The sequence below is a fragment of the Oncorhynchus gorbuscha genome, linkage group LG20 (assembly GCF_021184085.1).
Source record: "Oncorhynchus gorbuscha isolate QuinsamMale2020 ecotype Even-year linkage group LG20, OgorEven_v1.0, whole genome shotgun sequence".
Taxonomy (NCBI): domain Eukaryota; kingdom Metazoa; phylum Chordata; class Actinopteri; order Salmoniformes; family Salmonidae; genus Oncorhynchus; species Oncorhynchus gorbuscha.
The window spans coordinates 10,600,081-10,623,249 of record NC_060192.1 but is presented as its reverse complement, the minus strand read 5'-3'; the positions used below and the strand labels follow the sequence as shown (position 1 = coordinate 10,623,249).

At 42.5% G+C, this 23,169-nt stretch overlaps 2 protein-coding genes, 1 long non-coding RNA gene and 3 other non-coding genes across 14 annotated transcripts in view; 1 reads left to right on the top strand and 5 right to left on the bottom strand.

Moving 5' to 3' along the window:
* Positions 1–4,886, top strand: part of LOC124007428 (divergent protein kinase domain 1B-like) — a 29,038-nt gene extending 24,152 nt beyond the window's left edge. For both annotated transcript variants that reach the window (XM_046317976.1, XM_046317977.1), the window contains exons 6-7: positions 585–726; positions 3,800–4,886. In XM_046317976.1, coding sequence (XP_046173932.1) covers positions 585–726; positions 3,800–4,243 — 586 coding nt within the window. In that variant the 3' untranslated portion in view covers positions 4,244–4,886. The remainder of the gene's footprint in view (positions 1–584; positions 727–3,799) is intronic.
* Positions 4,887–6,048: 1,162 nt separating this feature from the next.
* LOC124007320 lies at positions 6,049–12,885 on the bottom strand. Of its 7 annotated transcripts, XR_006833906.1 has the most exons (8): positions 12,269–12,881; positions 12,012–12,068; positions 11,319–11,444; positions 10,343–10,416; positions 8,955–10,079; positions 8,571–8,673; positions 6,849–6,888; positions 6,049–6,412 (listed from the first exon to the last, which is right to left on the bottom strand). It is a non-coding gene; the product is annotated as an uncharacterized LOC124007320 (long non-coding RNA). The 7 variants fall into 7 exon arrangements; XR_006833903.1 differs by having other exon boundaries at positions 11,319–12,068; positions 12,269–12,885; XR_006833904.1 differs by lacking the exon at positions 12,012–12,068 and having other exon boundaries at positions 12,269–12,880.
* On the bottom strand, positions 6,663–6,792 carry LOC124007581. The gene has a single exon (XR_006833961.1). It is a non-coding gene; the product is annotated as a small nucleolar RNA SNORA17 (small nucleolar RNA).
* On the bottom strand, positions 8,767–8,898 carry LOC124007580. The gene has a single exon (XR_006833960.1). It is a non-coding gene; the product is annotated as a small nucleolar RNA SNORA17 (small nucleolar RNA).
* On the bottom strand, positions 10,155–10,286 carry LOC124007582. The gene has a single exon (XR_006833962.1). It is a non-coding gene; the product is annotated as a small nucleolar RNA SNORA17 (small nucleolar RNA).
* A 1,278-nt stretch (positions 12,886–14,163) lies between the features above and the next one.
* On the bottom strand, positions 14,164–21,389 carry LOC124007332 (28S ribosomal protein S2, mitochondrial-like). 2 transcript variants are annotated; one of them, XM_046317819.1, is made up of 4 exons: positions 21,282–21,389; positions 15,820–15,933; positions 15,551–15,680; positions 14,164–15,283 (listed from the first exon to the last, which is right to left on the bottom strand). In XM_046317819.1, the coding sequence occupies exons 1-4, from the start codon at positions 21,304–21,306 to the stop codon at positions 14,734–14,736; spliced, it is 819 nt and encodes a 272-aa protein (XP_046173775.1). In that variant the 5' UTR covers positions 21,307–21,389; the 3' UTR covers positions 14,164–14,733. The 2 variants fall into 2 exon arrangements, with proteins under 2 accessions (XP_046173775.1, XP_046173776.1); XM_046317820.1 differs by lacking the exon at positions 21,282–21,389 and adding an exon at positions 17,942–18,104.
* Positions 21,390–23,169: the final 1,780 nt, after the last annotated feature.

Here is a 23,169-nt window from a genome sequence, read left to right as displayed (position 1 = left end):
AAGTTCTTGAAATCTTCCGGATTGACTGACATTCATGTCTTAAACTAATGATGGAATGTTGTTTCTCTTTGCTTATTTGAGTTGTTCTTGTCATAATATGGACTTGGTATTTTACCAAATAGGGCTATCTTCTGTATACCACCCAGTAGGTAGCCTAGTAGTTTGAGCGTTGGGCTAGCAACGGAAAGGTTGTTGGGTCGAATCCCGAGCTGACAAGGTAAAAATCTGTTGTGCCCCTGAACAAGGCAGTTAGTTCCTAGGCTGTCATTGTAAATATGTTATGTTAATTCAAATGCATTTCAGGTGACTACCTCATGAAACTGTTTGACATAATTCAAAAAAAAAAAGTGTGTAAGGCCGTCATCAAGTCCAAGGGTGGTTACTTTGAAGTTTCTCAAATATAAAATATATTTTGATTTAACACATTTTGGGGGGGTTACTACATGATTCCATATGTGTTATTTCATAGTTTTGATGTCTTCACTATTATTCTACAATGATGAAAATGGTAAAAACTTTTGACTGGTACTGTGTGTGCATATCTTTTTTTATTTTTTTAACCCAAAATAACATTCAATTCACAGCTCCCTCTACAGGCTGGAGGTCCCCAGCTACCTACAAGCGTTAGTCCCGGAGGCCCTAAGCTCCAGCATGAACCAGTGGCTGGCCCCGGCGTGGCCCCGGAGGGCCCGCATCACCATCGGCCTGCTGGAGTTCATAGAAGAGGTAAAGATAAGATACTGACCGTGTCTGAATGCCCATATACCGTACTACATACCATGTACTCAATGTTGCATACTATTTAGCACGTACCATTTAGTAAAAGGTATGCAGTATGCCACGGCTGAATAAAGAGCATGATCATTACACAGGTGCACCTTGTGCTAGGGGCAATTAAAAGGCCACTCTAAAATGTGAAGTTGTCACAACACAATGCCATAGATGTCTCAAGTTTTGAAGGAGTGTGCACTTGGCATGCTGACTGCAGGAATGTCCACCAGAGCTGTTGCTAGATAATTGATTGTTCATTTCTCTACCATAATCCACCTCCGTCGTTTTAGAGAATTTGGCAGTACGTCCAACCGGTCTCACAACCGCAGACAACGTGTGTCATGTGGGCGAGCGATGTGCTGATGTGAACATTGTGAACAGAGTGACCCTTGGTGACGGTGGGGTTACAGTATGGGCAGGCACATCTAACACAATTGCATTTTATCAATGGCAATTTGAATGCACAGAGAGAAAGTGATGAGGTCATGAGGCCCATTGTCGTGCCATTCATCCGCTGCCATCATGTTTCAGCCTGATAAAATCACGGCCCCATGTCGCATAGAAAATGGCAGTTCTTCCATGGCCTGCATACTCACCAGACATGTCACTCATTGAGCCCGTTTGGGATGCTCTGGATCGACGTGTACGACAGCGTGTTCCAGTTCCTGACAATATCCAGCAACTTCGCACAGCCATTGAAGAGGAGTGGAGTGGGACAACATTCCACAGGCCACAAACAACGTCCTGATGGAGATGTCGCGCTGCATGAGGCAAATGGCGGTCACACCAGATACTGACTGGATTTCTGATCCATGCCCCTACTTTTTTTGTTTTTAAGGTATCTGTGATCAATGGCCCGTTGTGTCAAGTCACTCTGGTTCACACTGACCGTGTGCAATGCCATAAGAATCATATTAAGCTTTAGCCCCCATCCAAACTCTGACCATTTTACTCGCCCTAGCAGAGCTGGTTAGGCTATTTTCATGTTATCCAAAGCGTTGGTGACTAACTGTGCTCCTGGCAACAATTTAATTACGCTTTTTTTGCCAACATTTACTGACACCAGCTATATTCAACCGGTGTTCGAGCCTTCGTAAATTCATCATTTTTTTCTGCGCTCTGGCACACTGACGAGAGTGCTCTGAAATAGTTGTTGCAGTGAAATTCTATTGAAATGGATACTTGCATAGTGGAGTCTTTTGTTTTACTACGTGATACATTTCATAAAAAGCCTCTTTAAGACATGATTACCTACACATACTGACCAGCTCAAATAGACAGAAGTGTGCTATATGGAAGACCAATCCAAACTCCTCTCTCAGCATGTCCAGCCCACTCATTATGGGGCGGCAGAGTAGCCTAGTGGTTAAGAGTGTTGGACTAGTAACCGGAAGGTTGCAAGTTCAAACCCCCGAGCTGACAAGGTACAAATCTGTCGTTCTGCCCCTGAACAGGCAGTTAACCCACTGTTCCTAGGCCGTCATTGAAAATAAGAATTTGTTCTTAACTGACTTGCCTAGTTAAATAAAGGTAAAATTACAATTATCTCAGCCAATCATGGCTAGCGGGAAGGTTGCTCACTTTTTCTGTGGCTTAATTTGACAATTGTATTTACAGATGGCATACAAGTGACCCTCTACTTTCCTGAAACGGGTCACATATCTGTAATCCCAGTCATGTGAAATCCACAGATTAGGGTCTTAAATCAAAAGTAACAGTCAATGCAACTGGTGGCCACACCAGATACTAAGTGCTGCAGTGCATCTCCTCCTCATGGACTGCACCAGATTTGCCAGTTCTTGCTGTGAGATGTTACCCCACTCTTCCACCAAGGTGTAACAGTATAACTTTAGACCGTCCCCTCGCCCATACCCTGGCGCGAACCAGGGACCTTCTGCACACATCAACAACAGTCACCCTCAAAGCATCGTTTCCCATCGCTCCACAAAAGCCGTGGCCCTTGCATGGCAAGGGGAACCACTACTTCAAGGTCTGAGCAAGTGATGTCACAGATTGAAACGCTATTTAGCGCGTACCACAGCTAACTAAGCTAGCCGTTTCACATCCGTTACAAAGGCACCTGCAAGTTCCCGGACATTTCTGGGGGGGGGGGAATGGCCCTAGCCCGGAACACTGACATTCTGGTCTTGCAGGGAATCACGCACAGAACGAGCAGTATGGCTGGTGGCATTGTGATGCTGGAAGGTCATGTCAGGATGAGCCTGCAGGAAGGGTACCACATGAGGGAGGAGGATATCTTCCCTGTAACGCACAGCGTTGAGATTGCATGCAATGACAACAAGCTCAGTCCGATGATGCTGTGACACACCACCCCAGACAGTCAGTAGAAAGGCCTCTTTAGTGTCCTAAGTTGTTATAACTGTGACCTTAATTGCCTACCTTCTGTAAGCTGTTAATGTCTTAACGACTTTTCCACAGGTGCATGTCCATTAATTGTTTATGGTTCATTGAACAAGCATGGGAAGTGTTTAAACCCTTTACAATGAAGATCGGTGAAGTTGTTTGGATTTTTACAAATTATCTTTGAAAGATGGTCCTGAATAAGACGTTTCTTGTTTTGCTGAGTTTATTTTACCAGATGAAGAGCCAAAATGAGTATACATCCGGGCATTTAAACCATACTCCATTTTCAAAAATTCGCATACTATGAAGCTTTCTATTTTCGCATACTGGTAATGCGCAATTGCGTTGTTTCCCGTTATTCGATGATTTCAGTAGCGCATCCCCATATCTTATTGATCAACTGTTGTCATAGCCGAAATCAGTATGACATCTGGCATTTTAAAGTATACTCGATTTTCACATACTCAATCGGTCTACTATTTAGAATAGGTATTCGGATGCGACCACTCTATTATCCCCATGACATTTTGTTTTGCAGCTTTGTGCATGCATAAAACATAGACAAAGGACAGACAATTACAGGGACTAAATACAACCATTGGGATTAGAAAAAGGTCAGTTAATGTGTGATTCATAGTTAACTAATTATATCCCACATCAACAGGTGTTCCACGGGGCATATGGCAGCTTCCTGATGTGTGATGCCAGCCCGCGCCATGTGGGCTACAACTTCAAGTACGACTGCAAGATGGCCGACTTGCGCAGTGTGGCGTCTGAGACGGCGGTCCGCGGGTTCCTGCGGGGGCGTCACTGCGAGACCAACGCTGACTGCACCTTCGGGAGTGACTGCACGGCCACCTGCGATCGGTTGGTGAAGCAGTGTAACACGGAAGTGGTCCAGCCCAACCTGGCCAAGGTGTGTGTGCTGCTACAAGACTACCTGCTGTTCGGGGCGCCCCAGGACCTCCGTACAGACCTGGAGAAGCAGCTCAGCACCTGTGTGACGCTCAGCAGCCTGGCCAGCCAGATGGAGGTGCACCACTCACTGGTCCTCAACAACCTCAAGACCCTGCTGTGGAAGACCATCTCCAACACACAGTACTCCTGAGGACCAGAGATACTAGGATCCTGCCTCAGACCTGGGTCATATTCATTAGAGAACTTGACTCGGGTAGACCGAACATTAATTTGTGGATGTCCATCTATTTCATGTTACAAATTTCAATTTGAGTCCAATGTTAGCCAGGTGGCAGTTATGCTAAGTATTTGGACATTAGCATTATACGCACACCCAGCCACCTTGTTTTTGCCTGGCGTGTCCTAGATTTGTTTACTGTTACATCTAGTCAGGAACGCTGCGCTCCTGAGTGGCGCAGCATCTGTGCTGGAGGGAGGGGAGGTCACTAGGCAACCTGGTTGGAGTCCCATAGGGCAGTGCACAATTGGCCCGTGTCTGCTGTCATTGTACATAATTTATATAAAGCTAATTTGACTTTGTTGATAGTGTGCCCTGATGAATACAACCCTGAAGTTCCACCAATAGAACTTTAACCAGGGCAAAACTACAGGACCTGCCGATAAGGGAAGCATGTCCAAACTCTACGTCATTTACACTAGAGGTACTTGTACTTTTCGTAGAGCCATGCTGAAAACTTCAATTGGAAGGTTGTATGCTCCGGGCCTTGCGATGATAATTTAACTACTCTACTTTTAAGAGAAGTCGTACTGAATAAACTTGTGCCATGAAAATATCTGATGTACCTGTATGGTGAGTTTCTATACATTTCCTGTCCAGAATATGATCCATTCAGACAGCTAGGGGCATAAAGGATTTCTCATGACCATATCTGGAACAAGTAGACTGCACTCCAAACAATGGCCAATATACAGCCACTTATGGGGAACTTTGAAAGCCATCCTGTTAAAAATGTAAAGTTTATTTGTAATGACAACTACACCAATACTGAACACTTGTTACAATCAATTTAGCCTAATGAAACAGGTTCAATTTAGTTTAAATAATGCAGTAAGTGGAGAAGTGCAATATGTCCCATGTAAAAAAAAAAAGCTAATGTTTAATGTTGCTTGCACAGAACATGAGTCTTCAATATTCCCAGGTAAGTTAGGTTATTGGATGTTCTTAGAGGCACTTTATTGCCAATAACAGTATCCATTCCACCCCTACCTGGGCTCGAACCAGGAACAGCCACCCTCGAAGCAGCGTTACCCATTGCTTCGCAGAGCAAGGGTTTGAGTGACGTCAACTATTGAATCACTAGCTCGAACTGTTGCAAGTGACAAGTTCGCTAGTTTAGTGCCTGCTATCACAAATTTATTTTAACTAGATGTGCATTGATGTTTATAGGTAGGTATTGTGCTCATTTTCACAAATACGCTTGTTTAACTTCAAACGGGATGATTCATTTCCTCCTAAAAGACATCTTCACAGTTCGCAACTGCTGCATATACCCTGACTACGTTACAAGAGAAGTGACAAGTTCCCTAGTTAAGTCATGTTTGCAGGCAATATTAACCAAATATTGATGTTTAAAAAGACGTACTTGTATGGATTTAAAAGGTGTTTACGGTTAGGTATACAGTGCTTTTCACAAATCCCCTTATTAAATAACTAGTGACAATGTTACGACTTATAAAACATGCGTTTAATGCTAGCTCCTTGCTGAAATCGCGTCGACCAGGATCTGCGTCCAAAAATGCCGATTGTTATGAAAACTTGACATTGCTATTCCGATTAATCTGCCGACCTTTAATCCTTTTACCATTGTGTAGTTTATCCATCCATTCCAGCAGACCTGTGACTTCACACTGGTTTGTCAATTCAGTAAGTTCACACATCAACATTCAGTTCTGTAGTTGTCAGTGAAAGGCATCTGAAGAAAACAGCTTAAAAGAAACAAAAAAACTGAGATCAGCTTGAGTTTATTAGAATTATTTTGAAAGCAATACATTTATTCAAATCAAACAGGGCAAGTACATTGTTTAATTAGTATTTGTTGAGCCAATCTCACACCAAGTGAAGGGTTTTCGTGTGATAACCAGATTCAATCACAGCGAGCTCAGTTTAAGTTTAACGGCATCTAATGGCTATAATAGTGGCAGCTGCAAAATCAATCAGCACCAAAATCAAACGGCACCCTAGTCTAGGACCGGCAACTGAACAATCTGCTTTCTTCTAAGGCACAACCCATTACTGCCACCTTTCATCTTCAACTGAAACAGGCCACAATCTTCAATCGTTCTTCAGCACCTGCCCCATCTAGCAATGAATCAGGAAATTGGTGAGAATTAATGTCAAAAAAACCTGGCAACCCTTTAAAAACAGTGACCAAGTCATAAAACCTCAGGTTAGTTGAATCAACTAAGTATTGGCCCAATGGAAATTACCAGTCAGTAGTAAGTGGTTTTGGCAAAACAAGCTAAACTACTGAGGGAGCTTAGATCAAGCACTCAGCCACCTGTTCAAGCACTAGAAGATAACATTTGTCTACTGGTCTAAAATGGGTCCCAATATCGGCACCATAGTCACACAAAGTACCCACTGTCCTGGGTCCTTGGCGTAGACACAGCCCTGTTACTCTCCGCCCCTCATGACACAGGCTCAACACATAGTCGGACTGCAACACCTCAAGGGGCAGATTTCGATGAGACCAATATACATTTAGCCAGTGCGTAACCAAATGAGGCTGACTTACAATGACGTGTGGCTCCATGTCAACCCCACACTGCTAGACTCTGAAAATAAAGATGTAACCGGTAAGTTTGAAGTGCAACATATCAAGGCAACAGCATACACATTAAGTAGCGTGGGTCCAAATACATTGATGCTAGTTCTTGAGTATTGCACCAAACATGCGTGATTAATAGGTTAGGACACTCTGCCCTCCTGATGAGGGTCTGGGTACATGGGACCGTGCAGTACCTGCTTCCCACTAAAGCGGGCAGTCAAGTCATTGTGGGTCAGTTTGTCATGCAATTGGAGCCACAACTACATCAAGGGGTAGGAAACACCATTAATACGTTAATATGTGCTGAAAAACAAACCTTTTATACATTGGTGCCTACATGGATTCTCCAGTGAAAGAGCTTTAGTCCACGAGTAGGTTTAATCTATACCAAACAAATGTCACATTTTCAGAGTTAAGTCACAAGGTATTTAGGCTATGGTCCTAAATCCAGTAGGCCCTAATCTATAGATTTCACATGACAGGGAATAGATTTTGGTAACAGATAAAGGCTCACGCAACAACCATTTACCTCAGGCATCACAACATCTCCTTCGCATAGAGTTGATCAGATAATTGAGTGTGGCCTGTTCCACTTAAAATGGCTGTGTGAAGTTGATGGATATTGCAGGAACATGCAATTATACAAATCATAAACATGCTCGGTGTATGTAAGCCATGGAAGAAACGGGACATTTCAGCTCACAGGAATTGTGTACAGATCATTCCAACATAGGGCCATGCATTAGCGCCGAAACACGAGGTGAGAGTTGGCGGCAGGATCTCATCACAGAACCTCGAACACATGTTATCGACGGCAATTTGTATGTAGTTGTTCATAGCTTATGCCTGCCCATATCGTAACACAACTGCCACCATAGGGCACTCGTCGCAACTTTGACATCAGTAATCCGCGCACCCACAACACTGGACGCTGCCTGCCATCTACCCAGTACAGTTGAAACTGGGATACACCTGTGAAGGGCACACTCAGTCTCCTCGCGTCCCAACTCCTCCAGCAAAGGTGAGCATAGTCAGGTCAAGACAACAAGTGTCCTGAGACTGTTTTGACAGTTAGTGCAGAAATTAATGTTGAGCAATCCCAGTTTCAGCTGTCCGGGTAGCGGCCTCAGATCCTATAGGTGAAAATACAGAAGTCCCGACGAATTCTAAAATGTTGGGAGGCTGCTTATGGTAGAGAAATTAATATCCAAATCTGACAACAGCTCTGGTTGACATTCCTGCAGTCGGCATGCTAATTCAACTTTGAGAGATCTGTGGCATTGTGTTGACAAAACAGCATACTTTAATTTTCACAGCACAAGGTGTACCTGTGTAATGATCATGCTGTTTAATAAAGAAGCTTATGTAACATCAGGTGGATGGATCATCTTGGCAAAGGAAAATGCTCACTAACCAGGTATAAAAGTTTGTGCAAAACATTTGAGAAATAAGGTTCTTGAGCGCATGGAAGATTTCTGCGAGCTTTTATTTCATCTCATGAAACCAAACTGTTCATTTGCCCAGTGTAGCAATAACAAGCCTTGTGTGAATTTGTAACTATGTCTCTGCAGGTCTCAGATAATGTGGTATCCATCACAAGTTCAGCGTGGTGCATGATTTCTCATCACAGACCTATTAAACATTTTCTTTTAAGACTTAAAAGGTTAAAATGCCATGGCTGTTGCTTACCGTTCTGTGCACAGCATTCTTTCAGGGAGGAAAGGCGGCAATCATTCTGCTACGTCCAGGTTACATCTTCTAGGACACCAATATACCAATTTCTCATTGGCAGCTTCACATCCGAAGGACAACGAGAGAACTAAACGTTACATGCATGATATGAACCCCAGTCATTTACCCGCATTACATTTGATATACTGCTGCCAATGTTGGCGCTATGATCACTCCAAGTACCCACTGTTCTGGGTCCTTGGCGTAGACATAGCCCTGTCACTCTCCGCCCCTCATGACACAGGCACAACACATACAGTCGGACTGCAACACCTCAAGGGGCAGATTGCTAGGAGAACAATACATTTAGACCGTGCATAACCAAACGATACAAGGACTTACCATGGCTTGTGGCTTCACGTCAGACCCACTATAACTGGTAGGTCAGCACTGCTGCACCCCCAGACCATCCTTTATCTGAAAGTAACAAGACGGTAACAGTTACAAAAACAAAACCAACAAATAGTCAAATTGTAGATCTATTAAGTTAGTCCAAGTAGATCGCTGCTAGTGCAACAGCCCTCAAAGTCTGGACCTCAAAGCCAGTTCCACTGAGTTTTACTCTAAACCGGGGACTGATTTAAAACTGGGATCCCAGGTGGGTGCAATTATCAGGCAGGACAGAACTCCAGCAGGCTCCAGACCTTGAAGGGTAGCGTTTTGGATTTTGCACCAACAACTGATTAAAGTGATCAAAGCTTGATTAGTCAATTTAAATCAGCTGTGCTTCAACAAAAGCAAAATGTACACCCCTTGGGGTCAAGAGGACATTTTGGGAAACCCTGTCATAGGTCAAGGGTTGAATGCCCCTACTCTAAAGCATCAGCCATATCAAGAGCAAATGTGCTTGATTAATAGGTCATAGACATATCATTTCCTCCCGGTGAGGGGGATGGATACCTGGGCCAATCAGGCCCGGTTCCATGCCCACTGAACAGGACAGCCGTGCCATCATTGGTTAGTGTCAGTCTGCCCGCTCATTGTCACAGTGGCATTGCAACGGGCAAGAACCACCAAGTAGTACCATTAGTAACTGGTCTTCTGAAAAACAAGCCAATTAAAACAGTTAGGGGTATGGAATATGGATTCTCCAATGAAATTACTTTAGCCCAGAAGTAGGCTTAATCCATATCTGGGAAATCAGAACCAAGCATTCACAACCCAGCCTTATGAACCAGCATTTATTTGTAACCATATCTCTGCAGGTCTCAGATTATGTGGTAGAGGTTATCCATCACAAGTTCAGCGTGGTGCATGGTTTCTCATCACAGACCTATTACACATTTATTTTAAGAGTTTAAATGCTTAAAAGTTTAAATGCCATGGATGCTGCTTACCGTTGTCATGTGCACACTGCACAGCATTCTTTCAGGGAGGAAAGGCGGCAATCATTCTGCTACTTCCAGGTCACAGCCGCTAGGACACCAACCAGCGGTATACCAATTTCGCATTGGCTCGCTTCACATCCTAAGGACAACCAGAGAAAACAGAACGTTAAATGTATGATATGAACCAGGCATTCACCGGCATTACATTTCATACACTGTTGCCGCTATGATCACTCCAAGTACCCACTGTTCTGGGTCCTTGGCGTAGACATAGCCCTGTCACTCTCCGCCCCTCATGACACAGGCTCAACACGTACAGTCGGACTGCAACACCTCAAGGGGCAGATTTCTAGGAGAACAATACATTTAGCCAGTGCATAATCAATTGAGGCAAGGACTTACCATTGCTTGTGGCGCCACGTCATGACCCACTAACCAGTAAGTCAACACTGCTGCGCCACCAGAGCATCCTTGATCTGAAAGTAACAAGATGGTAACAGTTAAGGAAACTGAGCAAGGCAAAAAAAAGCCAACAAATAGTCAAAGTGTAGCTATAATAAGTAGTTAGTCCAAGTAGGTAGCTGCTAGTGCAACAGCCCTAAGTCTTGACCTCAAAGCCAGTTCCAGAGTTGGTTGCCTCTAAAATCACTGGGACCCCAGGCGGGTGCAATTATCAGGTAGAACAGAACACCAGCAGGCTCCAGACATCAAAGGGTGGCGTTTTGGTTTTTGCACCAACAACTGATTCAAATCTAAGCTTGATGACCAGTTGATTATTTAAATCAGCGGCCTGATTTAAATAATCATATAACCTCTTGGGTTCAACCAGACATTTTGGGAAACCCTGTCCTATAGCAAGTGTTCAATACACCTGTTCTAAAGCATTAGTCATACCAAGATCAAATGTGCTTGATTAAGTCATATATCCTGTCCTCTCAGTGAGGGGGATGTACCTGGGCATATCAGGCTGGTTCTATGCCCACTGAACAGGGCAGCCATGCCCTCATTGGTTAGTTTCAGTCATTGTAACAGTGGCATTGTAGACAGTTACATTACAAAGGGCAAGAACCACGAAGATGTACCATTGGTAACTGGTCTTCTGAGAAACAAGCCCATGAAACTGTTAGTAGGGGCCTATATGGATTCTCCATTGAAATAGCTTTAGCCCAGAAGTAGGCTTAATCCATGTCAGGGAAACTGGAACCAAGCCTTATGAACCAGCATTTATTTGTAACCATGTCTGTGCAGGTCTCAGATAATGTGGTAGAGGTTATCCATCACAAGTTCAGCGTGGTGCATAGTTTCTCGTCACAGACCAATTAGACTTTACTTTTTGAAAGACTGGACAGAGTTCCAAATACCACCTGGTGTAGCTTACCACTATATTATTTCAGGGAGAAAAGGCAGGCCTTCCTGCTACGTTCATGTGCCATCTGCTTGGACAGTGACACCAATAGGTCATGGTGGCATCTAATGTTCCTCATTGTACTCTTAATCTCGGAGACTATAAAAGATAAAACAGGACATTAATGATTCTTAACACTTAAAAAAGAGCAACTCCGCCACAAGTATATTCACGATCTACAGCACTAAAACAGTCGACATGTGAAAATGGCAGCTAGGTTTTAGCAGATGACAAAAGTAAAAAAGTCTAAAGACTCATTTTCAAACACTGATATTCGCAGGTCATCATGGGGAGGAAGAAAATAGACTCCCTCTGGTTAAAAGCTACTCACATATATAATAAACAGTCTCTTACTTCTAAGCCTACCGTGATGTTAGAAGCATTTAGGACCTTTATCTTTTAACCACAGAAAAGTAACGTTTTCGCATATGTAGACATTGGTTTGGTGCTGGATACAATGAATGAGGTTGAAAAGTGGAGGAATTGCCCTTTAGTAGTTTACATGTACACCTACATAAATGTAAAGCCACAAAATATGTGCGCGCCCACGTGGCCACCGCAATCGAATAAACGGAAACGCCACAAACAGAGCCTGCAACGCCTCTAATTAACAACAACCAATGTCAGACTAAGTTACATGAGTTAATTGAATCAGCAACATGTTACTTCAAATATTTCTCCGGACGTTCCCGAAACATCCTTGCCAACCGTATCAGAAACGATCTGTACAGTGGTACGGAACCACGTGCGTATGGTTACAACTCAATTTTAGAGTGGAAATAAAACATACATATATATACACACACACACACACAAACACACGCTGCTGCACTAGACAACAAGTACTCAAATACTCATGTTTGACATGTACTACAGTAGGTTGGCCTGAAACTAAAACACGTAAACCAAAATTTGCTACTCACCATGCTCAGACTTCTGAGTGAGAACAAGAGAACGAAAAACGGGGTGGTGTCTATTTATAAGGATCACCTACGGAATCTTTGAAGGACAATTTAAGGCAAGCAAATATGCATTCGAGTGGTTTCATTCAATCGCATACAGGTCGACCAGCTAGGTTTCCGTCCAATTGGCGGCAGATTTAAGTAAATACTGCAGAATAAGCAAAAAGTAAATACGCGTCTTTTCCACACCAGTGGGGTTTCAACCAAATGTACTTTTTGCGGATCAAAATCAGTGAGCTAAAAAAAAAAGCTTATAGTTCAATATGTTTCCATCGCATTTTCAACTCTACCGATAGTTTTTTCCACTAAAACTATTAATTAACTATTAATTCAATAGCAAATATACGAACTCTGGCCTTGGCATGTGCACTCTAGCCCAAGGTTTCCCATAGTCGGTCCTGGGCCCCCAGGTGAATGTTTGGTGTTTTTCCCTAGCACTACACAGCTGATTCAACTTACCAACGCATCAATCTTTGATTGTTTGAATCCGCTTTGCAGTGCTTGGGCAAAAAAAAAACGTGCACACAGGGGAGGGGACCTCCAGGACCGACTTTGGGGAAACCCTGCTCTAACCAACAGCTCACAGTGCTGGTCGGCTGTTGACGCCGTGGCCCCAATGTATTTATTTTTTAGGAACTGTCTGGGTCTCAACCTACTGTTGAGAGTCAGCATAATATAATACACAAGGTGCAATTTCGAAATTTGGTTGCGCATCAGCAGCCGCTAAATGTATTTAGATTGGTAAATTAGTCTAGAGGCCAGCTATCTAAACTTGTAGTAAGCATGGTCGAATTACCGACCAGGGTGTGGCCCATTGATCGCAAACAGTTTTTAATTGTAGAATTGTAGGAAATTACCGGTAAAACTGCAATTATTTCTATCCTCTCCATGGCGAAATGAGTAGAATTGCAGCAAACTTGCTTTAAAATGGTAACATTTTCTCTACGTCACATGGCAAAATTGTAGGCATTATTTTCTCTTCGCTGGCACGAGGGGGGCTATAAAATGTTTTGCTCACAGAGGGGAGGGCAGGGGTGGGGTACGCAGAGCCACTGCAGCCCCCATGGTGAGTTCAGTTTTTTGTGGCCCCCACCCCCACTAAAGTTTCCCATTCCTGATCTACATGAGATTATGGATACGAGTGAGAATATTTGTGTTTGTCAAACGGCAGTCAAGCATCAATCATGTCACTAGAATAAGACCCACAATATTTATTGGAAAGGAGCATCAAGATCACAGTGCACCTTCACCATCCTGTGAAGTTCATCATAATTTACTATATTTAATCTGTAGCCTAATAAACTTCATGGTCTCGCGAGTCGTAGTGGGAGAAACACACATATTAACACCACTCCAAATTTACTACGATAGGATGGTTATATCAATATTTGCGCATAAAGGTGTTTCCACTGCCATTTCACACATTAACTTTAGACACAAAAAGATCCCATGTTGAACAAATGATCTGTCCTCATAAAATTCAACTTAAATTTCATGTTTTCAAAACAGCTGTCCTGATTTTTTAAAATACAATATGACTTTACTCACATAAAAACTGTGGATGGAAACATGGTTTAAGTTGATCAAAACTAGAAGCTATGATGAAGACATCTGATATGTTGATTGCTATACAGTGGGTGCAATAACCCTTCCACTGGAGTCACCATGATCACTCTGCTTGGTGTAAGTCTCATGTTTTCATATGTAATAATAAACATGCATGAATTTAGTCATTGCCAAAGTAATAGTTTTTTTTTGCACTAGTTGGACATGACTTGTACACTAAGATTTTAGCCCAGTATTAAAATCCACTAAATGTGCGTGTAGAAAAATGCATACAAAAGAGACCAAACAAATTTAGTGAAAATAAAGTTTACTTGATAAATAGAATGAGTGTAGTGCAATCATGTCATTCGATACAGAAATGCTATTTTTTTATTGAATTTGACCAGACAATGAAAAACAAGCTGAGATTTAGCAATAATATAGAAACATGCTGATCAAACCCGGATCAGTTGATGATGGAACAAACATTGGAATTACACATTTTGTACACCAGTTTCTCCAGATACATCTAGAAAAAGAGCAGCAATTCTGTACAAATTCACCAAATCTGGTGCCGAAACATGATGCTTCATAGAGTATTCAGAGTATTTTAGCAGTAATGTCCTTGTCCATGTTCAAATACTGAAAATGAATCCTCTATCTTCTCTTTTTTGTCATAAATCCATAATCTGATATCCATATGTTGGGGCAAACTAAGAAGTGGAACACTTGCCTCCAGATACTACTATCTTAGCCAAAAGTTAAAGATTTCACCTATCATGTTACTTTAGATCAGGTATTACTTCAAGGAAGGGAGTAAAGAAGAATGCATTTTCAAATAACTCAAACAGGGGCCCTTCATTCCCCCTTGTTGCCGCTCACTAGGAGCCTGGTGTGAGGCCCACTGCTGATTGACCCTGCAGCAGCTCCATCTGTCTCCTCTTGTCCTTGGCTCGGTTGATGGTCATCTTGAACAGGCGGCAGTACAACTCCATAGCGGCTGGTGTGTCGTCATTCCCAGGCACCGGGTAAGTCACCAGGCTGGGGTTGCAGTTAGAGTCCACCAGCCCCACTGTGGGTATATTCATCTTGGCCGCATCACGGACCCCCACGTGCTGCTGGAAGACGTTGTTGAGCGTTGAGAAGAAGACTATGAGGTCAGGCAGCCGAACCCCCGGGCCATACTGGATGGGTGCATTGGTGAGCAGGCCGCCCTGCCAGTAGCGTGTGTGGGCATATTCTCCGCAGTCTTGCGCCGTGCTCTCCACCAGGTGACCAAACTGGCGGCGGCGTGAGATGAAGAGGATGACGCCGCCACGGTAGGCGATGTGGGCAGTAAAGTTTAGGGCGCTCTGGAGGTGCTCCACTGTCTGGTCTAGGTCGATGATGTCTTGGTCCAGACGACTGCCGAACAGGTAGGGCTCCATCAGCCTACAAGAGAGGGAGGGAGAAAGAGCGGGAGCAAAGGAGAGAGAGAAATCAGAGATTGTTTGTGTGAGAACGTCAGCCTGTTTATACTTACATGTTGTCTCTAATATCTGAAAGCTGACAAACATTTTGTCCAATGAAGATTCTTTATTCTACTTGTCTGATCCAAGATGGTAGATCAGTCATAAGTCTAATGTGAAGCACAATGACAAGTTGACAAAAAATCATATGCAACTGTTGGATGAAATATGGAAATCATAGTCAACACACCTGTGTCTGCAGCCTTTCTTGTGACCGAGGTGAACTCTGGCATCGAACAGATCTTTCAAGGAGAACAGTTCTGACAAGCGGAAGAAATCTGGCATTTCAAGGGGAAGGTTCAGGATCTTGTCAGTGACCTCTACAAAAAAAAAGAGAGAAGAGATTATCTCATTGTGATGGTGAAGTAGATAATTTTTGTGAATGAGTGTGAAACTTAATAGCCATACCTATAACTACTGTAAGACAGCTAAATGTACATGTCACTGACAACTGCCTACCTGTGCTTTCAGTTTGCAAGGGGAGTGTTTTGACGGCTGCAGCAGTCGCACAGAGCGGTCCACTACAGGAATATCCGGCTGCAACAAGCCAGGGGTGGTGGAGCCCGCACAAACCTAAGGAACACACCGGCATAAAGTTAGCTAGCAGTCATAAAATTACGACAGTAGCTAAACTACAACATATAAGCGATTACATTGTAACGCTGACCATCCCACTTGATTTGAATGTGTGATGTAGAGGGCTGCATTCCCGATGGACCCGACAGAGATCATTGCGGTGCGCCAGGAGCGGGCAGTCAGACAGATGACTTTGGCATTAAAATATTTATTGTCCTGCAGATTATTTGAAAATGTGTCTTGCTGCTTTGCATGCATTATTTTAAGCCTACCTATTGTATTAAAAACACTTTTTTGTTGTTGCATTATTCACACACTGGTTCAACTTCAGTAGCCTACCTCTCCTCTATAGTTGGGTATGTAAGTTCAAGTGTGCCTAGTATGTCTGGTCTCATTGGAATAGAGTAGGCTGCCTACATGGGCGGAGAATTAAGTGGCAGTTAAATATGAAATTAACTACATATGATTAGACTGTAGTTTACTACAGTGCCTGTAAATAAATATTGATAACGGAAAGTGTAGGGAAATCAACCGTCAGTCGAGGTGCAGTAAAAAAAAATATGTAAAACTGAAAAGGCAGAACTCATTGATTAGGCTACAATGGTGAGCAAGTGTTTTCATTTTCAATAAGTATTAATTACTCATTTATTTGTCTCTGCCTGCCACTCATCCTCCTAAAAAGGTAGGCTACAGTGCATTCAGAAAGTATTCAGAACCCTTGACTTTTTCCACATTGTTACAGCCTTATTCTGAAATTGATTCTACTGTCTGGTCTAGGTCGATGATGTATATTATATATATTATATTATGATTCAATTGTCCCCCCCCCAATCTACACACAATGCCCCATAATGACAAAGCAAAAACAGGTTCTTAGCAAGTTGCCCTAAATCTTGTGAGATGCTAATTGTTAGCCACTAAAGCTAATAGCCAGCAAATAAATGTACTGAGTAAGAGCAAACTTAGCTAGCTAATACAGCCTGATAATACCAGTGATGGTGTAGACCTAAATCTGAATGTTGTTTGTGCAACAGTATCTTCTAAATCAAAGAGGAATATGCAAAGCAAGAATATGTTAGCCATATTAAGTAGCTAAGAGAAAACATGCAATGTAGCCAAAGCTTAAAGGGTCCCCTAGGAAACACTTTACACTTTAGTTCCTACCATGTCACAATAACTTATCCCTGGCATTTTCATTAATTGTCATCTCAAACACTGTATTTAAAGTGTTCACTATAACAGTAGAATTAGAATAGTCATTCTATTTCCATGATTCCAACAGTTTTGCTCTAATTCGCAAGTCAAATCACAATTGCAACATTCGGTTAAAAAGAAGTCCTCGATTATTTGCCCATATCGTGGAGCGCTACGTGGCAGTGTGGAAATTCTCTCAATTGAGTAGAAATACTTTCAAGTACTACTTTCATCTTTTTTTGTAGCTGTACTTTACTAATTTTGACAACTTTTACTAAACTACATTCCTAAAAAAAATAGTGTACTTTTTACTCCATACATTTTCCCTGACACCTAAGCGTACTTGTTACATTTTGAATGCTCAGAAGGACAGGAAAATGGTTTAATTCACACACTTGTCAAGAGAACATCCATGGTCATCTACTGCCTCTGCTCCGGAGGACTCACTAAACATAAATGCTTTGTTAATAAATTAAGTCGGAGTGTTGGAGTGTGCCCCTGGCTAGCCGTAAAGAAAAATAAAACGGTGCCATCTGGTTTGCTTAATAATGAATTTGAAATGATTTATACTTAAGTACATTTACTTTTGACACTTAAGTATACATAAAACCAAATACTTTTACTCATGTAGTATTTTACTGGGTGACTTTCACTTGAGTAATTGTCTATTAACATATCTTTACTTTTACTCAAGTATGACAATTGGGTACTTTTTCCACCACTGCAATTGAGTGCAGTAAATGCAGAAATGATAAGTGCTGAAATTTGTTTTGGTTGAATTGAACAGTGTAAAACAATCAGAAAGACTCACTGAAATCACTTAGAGTGTACATGTTGGGCCATATCACCTAGTCCTACTGAGGAGTGGCTTACACTCCTCAGGCCACTCTACCAGAAAGGCCTGATTGGTGGAGTGCTACAGTGATGGTTGTCCTTCTGGAAGGCCCTTCTCCCCCGAATGGTCAGTTTAGCAGGGCAGCCAGCTCTAGGAAGCGTCTTGTGGGGGTTCTAAACTTCTTCCATTTAAGAATGATGAGGCCACTCTAGGGGACCTTCAATGCTGCAGAAATATTTTGGTACCCTTCCGCAGATCTGTGCATCGAAACAATCCTGTCTCGGCGCTCTACGGACAATTCCTTCGACATCATGGCTTGGTTTTTGCTCTGGCATTCGCTGTCAACTGTGGGACCTTATATAGACAGGTGTGTGCATTTCCAAATCATGTCCAATCAATTTAATTTACCACAGGTGACTCCAATCAAGTTGTAGAAACATCAAGGATGATCAATGGAAACAGGATGTACCGGAGATCAATTTAGAATCTTATTGCAAAGGGTCTGAATACCTATGAAAATAATGTATCTGTAATTTTGGGGTAAATTGTGTATAGATTGAGGAGAGAAAAGAGAATTGTACAATAAGGCTGTAATGTAACAAAATGTGGAAAAGGGGAAGGAGTCTGAATATTTTCCCAAATTTAAATGATATCCTATATGCAAAACGTAGCAAGTGTTGCTGTCATCATTCTTGTTGCTTTAAGTTCAGTAGCCATACGTGAGAGTGTAGGTGCGTGTGTGGTCTCAATTAAATAGAGAAAGACATAGCCAATGCATGGGCGGAGAAGCACGGGGCAGTCATCTTTCCAAGGAAATGTACTTCCTAAATACGATTAGGCTATAGTTTACTCAGTCTGAAAATCTTCCCAACTCTGCGCTCTTCAAACTACATCTTGCATATTGGCTGATATAAACTCAGCAAAAAAATAAACATTCTCTCACTGTGAACTGCGTTTATTTTCAGCAAACTTAACATGTGTAAATATTTGTATGAACATAACAAGATTCAACAACTGAGACATAAACTGAACTAGTTCCACAGACATGGGACTAACAGTAATGGAATATGTCGCTGAACAAAAGTAACAGTCTGGTGTGGCCACCAGCTGCATCAAGTACTGCAGTGCATCTCCTCCTCATGGACTGCACCAGATTTGCAAGTTCTTGCTGTGAGATGTTACCCCACTCTTCCACCAAGGCACCTGCAAGTTCCCGGACATTTCTGGTGGGAATGGCCCTAGCCCTCACCCTCCGATACAACAGGTCCCAGACGTGCTCAATGGGATTGAGGATCTGGGTTCTTCGCTGGCCATGGCAGAACACTGACATTCCGGTCTTGCAGGAAATCATGCACAGAACGAGCAGTATGGCTGATGGTATTGTCATGCTGGAGGGTCATGTCAGGATGAGCCTGCAGGAAGGGTACCAGATGAGGGAGGAGGATATCTTCCCTGTAACGCACAGCGTTGATTGTCTGCAATGACAACAAGCTCAGTCCGATGAAGCTGTGACACGCCGTCCCAGACCATGACGGACCCTCCACCACCTCCAAATCGACCCTGCTCCAGAGTACAGTATAACGCTCATTTCTTCAATGATAAACGTGAATCTGACCATCACCCTTGGTGAGACAAAACCATGACTGGTTAGTGAAGAGCACTTTTTGCCAGTCCTGTCTGGTCTAGCGACGGTGGGTTTTGCCCGTAGACGACGTTGTTGCCGATGATGTCTGGTGAGGACCTGCCTTACAACAGGTTTACAAGCCCACAGTCCAGCCTCTCTCAGCCTATTGTGGACAGTCTGAGCACTGATGGAGGGATTGTGCATTCCTGGTGTAACTCGGGCAGTTGTTGTTGCCATCCTGTACCTGTCCCGCAGGTGTGATGTTCGGATGTACTGATCCTGTGCAGGTGTTGTTACACGTGGTCTGCCAATGCGAGGACGATCAATCCTGTCTCCCTGTAGCTCTGTCTTAGGCGTTTCACAGTACAGACATTGCAATTTATTGCCCTGGCCACATCTGCAGTCCTCATGCCTCCTTGCAGCATGCCAAAGGCACGTTCATGCAGATGAGCAGGGACCCTGGGAATCTTTATTTTGGTGTTTTCAGAGTCAGTAGAAAGGCTTCTTTAGTCTCCTAGGTTTTCATAACTGTGACCTTAATTGCCTATCGTCTGTAAGCTCTTAGTGTCTTAACGACAGTTCCACAGGTGCATGCTCATTAATTGTTTATGGTTCATTAAACAAGCATAGGAAACAGTGTTTAAACCCTTTACAATGAAGGAGTTATCTGGATTTATCTTTGAAAGAAAGGGTCCTGAAAAAGGGACGTTCATTTTTTTGTTGAGTTTATGTGCAGACAGAGCTCCCTGCCATCCAGGACCTCTACATCAGGCGGTGTGAAAAGTATGCCTGTAAAACTGTCAAAGACCCCAAGCCATAGACTATTTTCTCTACTGCAGCATGGCAAGAGGTACCGGTGCATCAAGTCTGACACCAAAATGCTACTGAATAGCTTCATCCCCAAGCAATACAACTGATAAATAGCTATAAAAAAAGAGCTACACGGACTCTTTACCTTGTATCTTTATTGGCCTTTTATTTCAATATTTGCGCTGTCTCTATGCACACTCACAGGGCCCTATGCACTCACTGTCACTCCAACACTCCCTGCATAATTTGCTCACTCACACATAATATGCACCTAAATTTATACGGACTCTACACACCCACTCACATACAAGCTGCTGCTACTGTTCTTATATCCTGTTGCCTAGTCCCCTTACCCCTATACATGTGTATCTCCATCACTCCAGTATCCTTGCACATGTAAATATGGTATTGGAACTGACTTTTTAAATATTTCATGTATATTGTATGCTTGCTTACTTACTTGCTTTGTGTATTTCATATTTTCTATTCGTCGTCTTTTTTTCTAGTAATACATTGTTATTGATTATTGGATTGTTGGGTTTTGAGATTGCAATTAAGTCATTTCACCGTACTTGTGCATGTCAAATACTAGTATACTGTAGCCCAGTAATACAGATAGCCTAAAATAATGGGCCACCTGAGAATCTCGGGTAATTTAACCAATTTCTTAAATTATTTTTGCGCATTTGTTACTGCCTATAGGGTGTAAAATTGCTGGGACTGGGTCGGGCTTTGGACAATCCTTGCGGTAGTGGGTGGGAGTCGGACAGAAAGCCAGAGGGTGCGGGCGGAAGCGAGACAAAGAAATCAGGCCCACGCCTATTTTCTTTAGAAGCATAACCAACGTACATAAATGTATTGTATAATGTAAATAAACTGTACCTTTGGTAAAAACTCCGGCTGCCATGCTTGATTCGGCTCTGTACCCTCCCACTGAAGGTCAAATAAAAATGTGACTGAGTACTTGTAGTCCATTGGATGTTTCGTGCGCGCTAGATCAAGCGTCAATAATTTCTATTGGACCACAACTCCCACGAACACTCATTCATTTGAATGTTTATTCAAAAACTTTATTGAAATGTGTTACAAAATCAATGTACAGGTAACTTCCACATTTTTAAAATTATTTTTATTTTACCTTTACTTAACTAGGCAGGTCAGTTAACTGCCTGTACAGGGGCAGAACGACAGATTTGTACCTTGTCAGCTCAGGGATTTGAACTTCCAACGCTCTAACCACTAGGCTACCTTGCCGCCACCACTTCCAAAAATAATGGAAACACCTACATAAAGCATCTTAAATTGCACGAAGGGCCACCACGAGCCGCCAGAACAGCATCAATGCGCATTGGCGTATATTCTACAAGTGTTTTCAACTCCATTTGTGAGATGTGCAGTAGCGGTGCCTGTGTAAAATCACTGGGGAAGTCAAGCTAGTAAAAAAGCCATATTACAAGTTAGTTTGTGATAATTGTGTTGTTTGCATCCCTTTATTAGCCACCGTGAGACAACAAAAAGACAACTGTCACACAGTGGCAGAATAAATTGAATGACACATACCTTTGTTTAATCACATAACCGGGGCAATCTGTCAGGTGAGGTCCACAAAACAAATACTGCATGTAAAAACAGTTAGACCTACAGCGTGATCAAACAAGTTAATGTTTTTAACTGTTTCCTAAACAACCATACTGAACAAAAACATAAACGCAACATGTAAAGTGTTGGTTTCACGAGCTGAAATAAAAGATCCCAGAAATGTACCTTTCACACAAAAAGCGTATTTCTCTCAAATGTTGTGCACAAATATGTTTACATCCCTGTTAGTGAGCATTTCCCCTTTGCCAAGATAATCCATCCACCTGACAGGTGTGGGATATCAAGAAGCTGATTAAACAGCATGATCATTACACAGGTGCACCTTGTGCTGGGGACAATAAAAGGCCACTTGAAAATGTGCAGTTTTGCCACACAACAGCACAGATGTCTCAAGTTTTGCTATTGGCATGCTGACTGCACAAATGTCCACCAGAGCTGTTGCCAGAAAATTGAATGTTAATTTCTCTACCATAAGCCACCTCCAACGTAGTTTACAAAAATGTGGTAATACTTTCAACCGGCCTTACATCCGCAGACCACATGTAACCACGCCAGCCCAGGACCTCCACATCCAGCTTCTTCACCTGCGGGATGTCTGAGACCAGCCACTCGGACAGCCGATGAAACTGATGAGTATTTCTGTCTGTAATAAAGCCAATTTTTTAAAGAAAAACTCATTCTGATTGGCTGGGCCTGGCTTCCCCAGTGGGTGGGGGCCTATGCCCTCCCAGGCCCACCCATGGGTGTGCCCCTGCCGAGTCATGTGAAATCCATAGATTAGGGCCTAATTTATTTATTTTAATTGACTGACAACAAAGTCAGTCAATATGAACTGTAAATATATTTTTGAACTGTAAATAATAATATATTTAAATGTATAAAATCATTGAAATTGTTGCATGTTGCATTTAGATTTTTATTCAGTATAGAACCCACAGAGTTACCAGCAAATCAGCACAAAGACAACAGGAGCACTGCCTCCGCTATTCCAGCATCATTTCATCATCATCAAATCAACAAGGCTATATATCATTAGTTTAATAACGTGAAAACAAACTTAAAGATACCAAAAACGATTTAGTCCAATCATTGTTGTTGTCCATGGTAATGATTTGTTTCGTGCTCAAGTAATAAAAAACAAAAACAAGTTGACTTTTATTACATTTTTTAT